This window comes from Nicotiana tabacum, chromosome 11 (genome assembly GCF_000715075.1).
Source record: "Nicotiana tabacum cultivar K326 chromosome 11, ASM71507v2, whole genome shotgun sequence".
NCBI lineage: Eukaryota > Viridiplantae > Streptophyta > Magnoliopsida > Solanales > Solanaceae > Nicotiana > Nicotiana tabacum.
Window position 1 is genome coordinate 137,131,101 of NC_134090.1, and position 10,633 is coordinate 137,141,733.

Consider the following 10,633-nt stretch of genomic DNA (forward strand, 5'->3'; position numbering starts at 1 on the left):
TATTTGGTCGCCCCCATTTAACATATACCTATTTTTTTTAAAAGTTTTTTTGTACTCACTTTTTAAACAACGTCAACCCCCTTTCTCCTCCTCCTTCTCCTCCTCAAGTTTTATCTTTTCTTTTTCCAGAAGTAAGGTTTATCCCTATCTGCTTCTTCTTATTTCTCCGGTGAGTCCTATAAATTTTCAATCATTTTTTCCTTTTCGCCGATACCCTCAGCTGTAAAGGTTCTATCTTGGTTTTGCAACTTGAATTTTATGCACCTTGTGGTTGAAAATGAATTGAGTGGGAAGAGAATAGGAATATCTACTGTTAGCACTAACAAAAATGAACTCTTATTGTGCAGAATCTATTGGAATGAGGACTGGAGATGATTCTGAGCCACTGGTGTGAAACGGTTCTATGTTGTTGGACTGCTTGAGATAAGTATATAAAGAAGAGAAGTTTCAAAGCTGTCTGTCGTACTTCAGCAAATAGCAGCAAATAAAATTAAAGCCACAACTTTAAGTTACTTCGTGTGGGTAGTTACAAAACAAAAACTTCAGCTCTAGAGCTGAAGTTTGCTAGTTACAAAACAAAAACATCAGCTCTAGAATGAATCCAGGACAAAAAAACTTTTGCTTATTTAGTGTAATTACAAACAAAAACTTCAGCAAATAGAGAACAAAACTCCAGCTACTATGCTTAAGTTCAGCAATTACAAACAAAAATTTCAGCACACTTGATTCAACACACTTGCTACTTCAGGCCCGTCTACTACTTCAGCCCTGTATGCTGAAATTATGCGAAAAAGTGGGTAGGCTTGTAATTTTTGCAAAGCAGGCACAAGTTAAAACGTGACCCAAAAAGCGGGTATAGATGCAAATGCCCCGTTTTATTGCCATTAACATTAGTAAATTAAATAGTACTAACAAAAACCCAAACCAAAATCAAATCAATACTAATGCTAACAAAATACATTCAATTCAATACTACAGACGAGAATATATTAAATATCTATTTTTTATTTTGTAATAATTTAGATAAAAATGCATAACCTATTTTTATTTTTTCTTTAGCGTTTAGCCATGTAATTAATACTCCCTTATTAGTCTACTTATTTTAAAATTACTTAGTATTTTAAATTATGTTTATTTTTATTATGGCTTTTTAATTAGCAATATTTATATTACATATTTTATTTTTTTTATTGTTGAATATTTTAGGATAATGCCATGACATATCTCATATTTTGTATTATTTTCTTGAAAAATATTTTATATAGTTGTATCTTACTAGGACTAAAGAAATATTTTGAGCATAATTTATATGTTTTGTTCTACGAAGATTTTACCGGAAAAAAACCCCGAAAAAAACCCAAATAACCAGAAAATCCGAGAAATACCGAGAGTGAAAAACCCGAGTTTTATTGGTTTGGTTTGGTCTTTAAATTTAATAACTCGACACAATTGATTTGGTTTGGTAATTATAAAATCCGAACAAACCCGACCTATGTACACCCTTAACTCTGATTTCTTATTAGGTTGATGACCCAATGACTTCCGTCGTTTGAAGTATCTAATTAGGTTGATGACCCATTGCAGCTGCTTTAGTTTTTACAAGCTCAGTGCCTGAATTGAATTATAGCGTTGTTTATCATTTCAATCAGGACAGGGTTTTCAGTAATGTAGTCGAGCAATTTTTGGACTTGGACTTGGAAATTAGTTATTTTACATGTATCCTTCATTTGTTTTGATATACAAGAGGATCGAGTATATGTATACTTCGTACCCGATATTACTAAATAACAGCAAACCTGATACTTCATATCCTGTAAACAAGTAAGTATATGTGACAAGATGTTTAGATTCTCTCTCTTCATATGTGACAGAAGGGCTAACTAGAGAACAGACCTTTACTTCCACATAAAAATTGCCTAACTCTATCTGTATCTAATAGAATGTTTATTTTGCGACAGAAGAAAAAATTGTTTTCCTTGTCACCTTCTACATGTACAAGGTTGTTAAGATATGTCAAAGGTTTTACGAGTCTGAAACCAGTTGTGCAAATGGGACTTAATAGCATTATTAGGAAGAACAAGAGGAAAGAAATTGGAACCTCGCATCCTTATGGTATATGAGATTATTAGATGATTGCACGCAAAAGGATCTCATGAAGCTGGGCAAGTGGGTTCATAACCCAAAATTACTGAATGAAAAAACTACAGGATTGTGCTATTCTCATTTATTGATAGCTCCACGTAGGGTGTACATAGGTCGGGTTGGTTCGGATTTTATAATTACCAAATCAAATCAATTATATCGGGTTATTAAATTTAAAGATCAAACCAAACCAATAAAACTCGGGTTTTTCGCTCTCGGGTTTTCTCGGGATTTTCTGGTTATTTGGGTTTTTTCCGGTAAAATCTTCGTAGAGCAAAACATATAAATTATGCTCAAAATATTTCTTTAGTCCTAGTAAGATACAACTATATAAAGTATTTTTCAAGAAAATAATACAAAATATGAGATATGTCATGGCATTATCCTAAAATATTCAACAATAAAGACAATAAAATATGTAATATAAATATTGCTAATTAAAAAGCCATAACAAAAATAAACATAATCTAAAAGTACTAAGTTATGCTAAAATAAGCAGACTAATAAGGGAGTATTAATTACATGACAAAACTCTAAAGAAAAAATAAAAATAGGTTATGCATTTTTATCTAAATTATTACAAAATAAAAAATAGATATTTAATACATTCACGTTCGTAGTATTGAATTGAATGTATTTTGTTAGCATTAGTATTGATTTGATTTTGGTTTGGGCTTTTATTAGTACTATTTAATTTACTAATGTTAATGGCAATAAAACGGGGCATTTGCATCTATACCCGCTTTTTGGGTCACATTTTAACTTGTGCCCGCTTTACAAAAAAAATTACAAGCGTACCCACTTTTTCGCATAACTTCAGCATACGGGGCTGAAGTAGCAAAGACAATCACACAAAACTTCAGCATTCTAGTAAACGCCAAGTGTGCTGAAGTTTTTGTTTGTAATTGTTGAACTTAAGCATAGTAGCTGAAGTTTTGTTCTCTATGCTGAAGTTTTTGTTTGTAATTACTGAAATTTTTGTTTTTGTAACTGGCGAACTTCAGCTCTAGAACTGAAGTTTTTATTTTGTAACTAGCGAAAGTTTTTGTTTTGTAACTACCCACACGAAGTAACTTAAAGCTGTGACTTTAATTTTATTTGCTGCTATTTGCTGAAGTACGACAGACAACTTTGAAACTTCTCTTCTTTATATACTTATCTCAAACAGTCCAACAACGTAGAACCGTTTCATACCAGTGGCTCAGAATCATCTCCAGTCCTCATTCCAATAGATTCTGCACGACAAGAGTTCATTTTGTTAGTGCTAACAGTAGATATTCCTATTCTCTTCCCACTCAATTCATTTTCAACCACAAGGTGCATAAAATTCAAGTTGCAAAACCAAGATAGAACCTTTACAGCTGAGGGTGTCGGCAAAAAGGAAAAAATGATTGAAAATTTATAGGACTCACCGGAGAAATAAGAAGAAGCAGATAGGGATGAACCTTACTTCTGAAAAAAGAAAAGATAAAACTTTGAGGAGGAGGGGAAGGAGGAAAAAGGGGGCTGAAGTTATTTAAAAAGTGGGTACAAGTTAAAACTTTTTTAAAAAATGGGTATAGGTTAAATGGTGGCGACCAAATAGGGCGCGCTGTGCAATTTTTACCAATAAAACTTATTGGAACATTCAAAAGTTCTAAGTCCAACATTGAAATAATACCTTAAAAGATAAACTTATGAAATCTTTTAAGAAATATTTATAAATTACATCACAATAAGTATATTTATATATAAAATATATCTAAAATTTCTATATATGTAATGTCGGGTTCGTTTAGTTTCGATTTGACTTTCTTTAGTTAACACCAAACCAAACCAATTATAGTTGGGCTTTTTTTTCCAACACCAAACCATAGTTAGGTTTTTTTTTCTCGGTTTGACTCGGATTATCGGGTTGGTGCGGCTTGTCGGTTTCCTTTGTATACCCGTAGCTGCAGGAGCTATTTAATAATGAACTCGATCCTGCTTTAAGTAAAAGCAGCCCTCTGTCTCTAGATTTAAGAATTTTGAAACTTATGAAGGATCCAAAACAAGGGCAAAAAGAATTATGACCAAACCAATGCTCATTTCCCACTGGACAAGAGGGGTTTCCCTGCATTCTGATTCAAGAAAAAAAAAACTAAATATTGAAACTTCATGAAAACCACACTCTTAGCCATGCTGTACGTAATAGTTTTTTTAAATGGGGGGAGTCCTCCAACACTCACTGATATAAAGAATCACATGCATATTATTGAATATGTGAACTCGACTAGAAGCTCCCCATACAAATAAGCACACTTATCTAAGTTTGAAAGATTGAGATTGTTAATCCTTTCGATTTTTGTAGGAATAAGTTTGTTCCTCCAATTCACGTATTTCACTTTTGGACGTTGATCTACCGGGAAGGGATACCCCAAATTTTATCTTCAAAAAGGGGTACATCAATTTTTGGGCTCTATTATACAAGCTGGAATAGCTTAATTAACTCAGAGAATAATGCCCCAAGCTGGCAACCTCAAGGCCAAGGTCGACTACTGTTTCTGTTTAATCTCAATGTAAAACAGGAAACCATTAAAGAATCTGTAGAACTAACGGGTTAGACATGTCGTAATCAAATGGAGATACATGTAAGAGGAAATTAAAAAATATTTACCACTCATTTGATTCCGCAAGCAGTTCATTACGAGCAAAGAAATATCGGACAGAAGGGTTAGGACTCTATCACTTAATCCAAGAATTTGTCGGGGGAAGTGCACAAATAGCCTATTTTAAGACCACAGTTTAAAACCAAGCCGGTATTTTAATAACTACTCCTATTTGAAATTCAGCCGCTTTGTAATAAGTAACTAACAGTTGGACAAAAATACCCCCATCTCCCATACCATGGCTTCGTGGTAGCAAAGCCCTTTCAACTCTTACAGTCAATCACCGGAGATACCTGGGAAACCCTACTTATGTTATGGATTTCTTGTTTCAGATCATGGAGCTCATCTTCTACTAATCTCCTGCAAATGTTTTCATCAAGTGAAAGAAACCACCACTCTGCAATCACAGATGCACTAGAGATCATTGAATGATATGAAATTGCTAATCATACATCACATTCATTTACAAATGCAACACGAATAGCAGCACTATCGCAAAACCAATATGGTTTGACCACAGTAAGCAATCACTCCCTTTTATCTATAAATATGGCCTTGTTAAACATACGGTACGTACTTCGTTGAAAATTAGGAAATAAATTGATAAGTGATAACAAGAACACCAAGAGCCTGCATAAAAAACACTACACTCCTTGACCATCGTCTGAAGTTTGCACTGCTACAAGTGAAACTTTAGACCCTCACATAGGCGAAGTTCATGACCATAAGAAGAAATTTTTGCTATAAAAAACGATTGTGTTTTTACACATTTCAGTTGACTACCCAGTAAAAAGAAAGCTGCAGACATGAGACTTAACACTAGTAGTTATAGACTTCTGAAAGATTTACAAACCTTTGAAAGGATATTCACCAATTCAATGAATTAAGGCAGGCAAAATAAGATCCAAAGACAGCTAATAGTGTGGACATAGAAAACCGGGATACCATTAGCTACACCACAAGTAAAACCCAAAACTCCATCAACTATAAAATGTTTAACAGGTCTTCTCTTTTTCCCATCAGAACTAAGCCAACCAGAAGTCAACATATCTTTAATAGATGTCTTAGGGCTATATTGCCACATCCAAATGCTTTTAGACGGACAAAGTATAAACACATTCATATTCTTCTGTGATGCTTTTAGTTAGTGACTCAAACTTGTAGGAGGCATAAGAAAGAGCATGATTGCTCCAGATGTGATGATTAAGTTCAGGTTTGGCATTTCCACCGGATATACTCATTGCTACATGTAAATGGATACAGGTGGTTACACCATGGGTGTGCAATTTTGGCGGTGTTTTATGATTACCAGAGAATGAGGTCAGAAGTTTGCACTCCTATAAATGAACTTCAGACACGAGGTATGAAGTTTGCGGTGCTACAAGTGAACTTCAGACCCGAGGCCTGAAGTTTGCACTGCTACAAGTGAACTCTGCGCAGGCTGCAAGTCATGAATAGGAGCTATTTATAGAGCTAGTAAGAGTTTGATCCTGCTCAAATTAATAAAATCACCCCGTCTTTCGAGTAAGTATTTTTGAACTTCTGAAGCATCCAAAACAGGGGCAACACAAAAAAATGACCAAATAAATGCTTATTTCGTTCTATATTGAAGGGGTACACCAATTTTTGGGCTGTATACAAGCTGGAATAGCTTTATTAACTCAGAGAACCATACGCCAAACTGGCAACCATAGAAATTTAGCTCAAGGCCAAGGTGAACTACTGTTTCTCTTTTATCTCAATCTTAAAATATAAAACTACTGAAGATCTGTAGAACTAAAGGATTAGACACAGGTCGTAATAAAATTAAGTATTAAAATAACATTTACCATACCCATTTTATTAAGCAGTTCATTACGAGCAAACAAATTTCGTACAAGAGGGGTAGGATTCGCTTATTCCAAGGATGTGTTGATCCTCTGTTTACTAATAGACGAAGCTCTTCTTTTATAATCTCCTGCCTGATGTAACATCTTTCTGTTTCTTCTCAGGATCTAAGAGAATACCTCACGCAACTTTGGTTGGTGATGCTATAATCGGCAGAGGTATATTTTATCAGAAGGTTCAGTCGACTGAGCACAAAAACCTCCAAGAAAATTATGGGTCTACCCAGTTCTGCATAGAACATAGCTAACACCCTGCGATACGCTCTTCAAGTTCTTTAAGGTTTCTACAAGCCCAGGCCTCGCACCAAACAGAATATCATGTCATGATTGGCATTAATAGTCTCCCCCAAGCAAATGTACAATACCTAACCCTTCCAATGGACGTATAGTAGAGTTTCGTATGATATATGCTAGAAATAGGAGAATCGATTTCTAACAAGACTCAAGAGTGCCCAAAAAGTTCAGGAATTGCCTAAGCTTTTGTAAGGGAATTACAAGTGAGCCATTCCTATATCATGTATGTGTATGTGTAAATACAGGTACTTTATATTTTACAACTATTTTTGAAGAGGCAAAGAGGAGCTTCGGGTCGTGCAGCTTGCCAACCAACTCTTCCAAAATTTGCCCCATTATTTGGCTTTTATTGCTTCAGCTACTCTGTCTCCTTGATATTTGCTGCCAGTCTCCAGGTATTCTTGGCCCAATTTTTGAAATCAATACTCATTGAAGCTTTATCATTCCCCCATTGAATGCAACTGTTAGATAGTTATGTACATAATATGAATTAGTCCTAGTCCCACGTAGAATAGGAGTATGATATGTATTGTATAAATAGGGCTCATTGTATTATAATTAATAGAATATGAATAATAGATTTTTCTCCAGTGCATTCTCATATGGTATCAAACAATCGTGAGAGATTTATCGCTATGCATAAATTCCAACGACTCCGGGAAGAGAAATCAGTCACCCGGAAGTCTTTTTCCGGCAAACACAGGTCTGCCGCAAGTAAAAAGCCACTTTTCGTTAGTGTTAGGCAAAAACCAACACCACTTTTTCACTTTTCACAGCAGCCACCAAATATTTGCTCGGGAAATATTTCCGTGTCCGTAAGGAGCTCTCATCAACCCTCCAAATTTCAGCAGCAATGTTTTGCAGAAAGGGCACGGAACAGATTAAAAGGTGGATCCAGAATAATAACTTCCCGGTGCATCTTTGGGCTGAAAGGGTCCTTAAGGAATTCTCGCCAACTATCATCCCACCAAATGAGTTGGTTTACAGGTCAAGCAAAATAATGTTCTTCTGTAGGGGTCTATAGGATCAGGATAATTGAATCATCGCATCAACCTTGGAGTGAACGTAGCTCAGAAGAAAATGAACCAAGACGGTAAATGAGAGACTCTCTCCCAAGCAAATCTACAATACTTAACCCTTCCAATGAACGTGTAGTAGAGTTTCAATATGATATATGTGAGAAAAAGGAGAATAGATGTCTAACAAGACTCAAGGGTGCCCAAGAAGTTCAGGAATTTCCAAAGCTTTATAAGGCAATTACAATTGTGTCATCCCTATATTAGGTATGTGTATCTGTAAATACAGGTCCAAGGATCTGTGATATACAACTTGCTATACATATCATTCACTATCGGTCCACTTGTTTTCTTTATACGAATTCATTTTTTGGAGGAATGCGCCCGTAAATAATGGAGAGGACAGGAAGAATTAGAGAAGAGAAAAAAGGGCATTTGTTAAAATAAAATGGCCAACTAGGAGATTCGATAAAGCATGTGTTAAGGGGACGAACATTAATCAACACTCAACACAACCATCTCAAAGGCCAATACAGAATGTAGATAATTAATCTGGAGAATCCTCTTTTCCTTTCTTCTTTTCTGGCAAGTACTATGAATAATCTAATTGTTTTTTATATCTTTCAAAGTAATTAAAAGCAGTAAGTTTGCTTGATATATTGTGTTCAAAAATATCATATATAATGAGCAATGTATCTCTTTTACATTTCGCCATAGTTCCCTTCAATTCCCTTAATGCTTAACACATCTTTCATCATGTAAGTTTTTTCGCTTTTTATAGGTGAATATTGATTTCTCTTTTGTGACGTCAAGTTTTAAACTAAAGCCCTGCTATTTGCATTATTGTTTATGCAACATTTGGCAGTTTTCTAGAACCATTAACCCCCATTCAAGTAAGGAGAAAAAAGACTGATCATAAGAAAACTAGAAGTAGTGTAGTTCTTTACAATATATGTTTTTATTATCCACAAGCAAGGATGATACCTAGTGCAGTGCAGAAATATATGATCAAGCCTGAGTTCCGGTCAAAGCCTTCATCTGTATATGATTGGAGTCAGCAGTGTTGGGGTTGGGCAGTGCCTCATAAGAGCCAAATCTCCTGATACCAACAGTTTTAGCAACAGCAGCATAAGTAACAATCACGACGAGCAACACAAACAGCACATGGAGCACAAAGACCAAGTCGAGGATAGCGACAGCCCTGAGCTTAGAATCCTCGAGATCACACTTGGTAGATCCCTCAACTCCAGTCACAACATCCAACAGCTTATGACAACCATCAGGTATGAAAGCATCAACGTAGAGCGAAAGTCCCGTCTGTAGTACCCACAGACCCTGTAGACACACCGAACCCGCGAGCGCCACGTCAGCGAGGAAAAGCCTGGGTTGAAAGGCGATGAGGAGACAGAGAAGAGAGGAGAGTAAGGAAATGTTAGCGGAAACGGAATCGCACTTGGCTTGAAGATCGGAGGTCTGAACGGAGGCGGAGTTTGAGGAGACGGAGTAGTGGAGGTAGAAAAGTGCGGATGCTAGGGCAAAAAAGAGATCGGGAGGGAGCGGGAGGAGCGAAGTTGACTCGGAGATAAGGAGAACGAGGGTTAAGAGGAGGAAAGAGAAAATGACGGCAGCGGCTTGGAGAGAGGTGAAGCGGTGGACAGGAGTGCGGCCTTTGAGGAGAGGATCGGCGTCGAAAGAGATAAAGGATTGGTGGATTAAGGAGATGAGGAGGCAGAGGAGGAGGAGATATAAAGGGAGGTGGCGGAGACGGGAGGAGAAGGCGGAGATGGGGTGGTAGGGTTTGGCGGTGTAGTCACCACGAGGAGATTTGAGGTGGTGGTTTCGGGTGGTGGAAATGAGGTGGTAGAGTCCGAGGGATAGCAGTGCAGACGAGGAGAACATGTGATACATCAGGGTTGCCATTGCTGCACTATTCGAATTCGAGTCACATTCCCAACTTAATTTCACACAACTCTCACCTACTCATACCCAATACTCTTGACAATTGATTTTGTTATTTTCTTTTTCTCTTGCCCTTTTTTTAATGTAACCTTCTCTTCATATGAATTGGTGGTCAAACATTTTTTTGATAAAGACTAGGACCCTATTTGTTTTGAATCTTAATTATTCGGATATCAGATATTATATGTATTTATTTGTTAGATTTGAATCTTAATAATTCAAATTATTTTTTTAATTTCACAGTGAGTCTGATATATCTTAACATATTCAAGAATTTATTGAAAAAAATGATATTTCACCACTAACCATAGCCACTATTGTTATCGTCATTCCCCACCATTATAGACTACCACCACCACTTCCATCGCCAATTAGTATCAATCCTCAACCACAACCATCATCGCTACCAAGTACAAATGTCAATTGTCACCATCACTAGCCATCATTTACAACCATCACCATCAACCACCATTACCATAACAACCATCGATTACGACTATCAACCAACGCTATATATAATCCATCATAGTTATCAGTCACTGTAAGCACGTGATTTTTGCTTTACGAGCAATCGCTCCAAAAGAAAATAAAAATAGTAACAAATGGTTTCGCTGTACAAATTGTTCGAGTTTTCGTGACATGTGTTGTTAGTCATTTGTGGATCTGTCCATTTTTGCATTTAATCATTAACAAACAAAAATACAAAATA

General features: G+C 36.2%; 1 protein-coding gene across 3 annotated transcripts; it reads right to left on the reverse strand.

Annotated features, from left to right (window-relative positions):
• Positions 1-2,826: 2,826 nt before the first annotated feature.
• Positions 2,827-9,992, reverse strand: LOC107774287 (uncharacterized). Of its 3 annotated transcripts, none has more exons than XM_016593781.2 (2): positions 8,950-9,992; positions 2,827-3,377 (listed from the first exon to the last, which is right to left on the reverse strand). In XM_016593781.2, exon 1 carries the CDS (start codon positions 9,883-9,885, stop codon positions 8,974-8,976), a length of 912 nt encoding a protein of 303 aa, XP_016449267.1. In that variant the 5' UTR covers positions 9,886-9,992; the 3' UTR covers positions 2,827-3,377; positions 8,950-8,973. The 3 variants fall into 3 exon arrangements, with proteins under 3 accessions (XP_016449267.1, XP_016449265.1, XP_016449266.1); XM_016593779.2 differs by lacking the exon at positions 2,827-3,377 and adding an exon at positions 4,905-5,166 and having other exon boundaries at positions 8,950-9,990; XM_016593780.2 differs by lacking the exon at positions 2,827-3,377 and adding an exon at positions 7,067-7,410 and having other exon boundaries at positions 8,950-9,991.
• Positions 9,993-10,633: the final 641 nt, after the last annotated feature.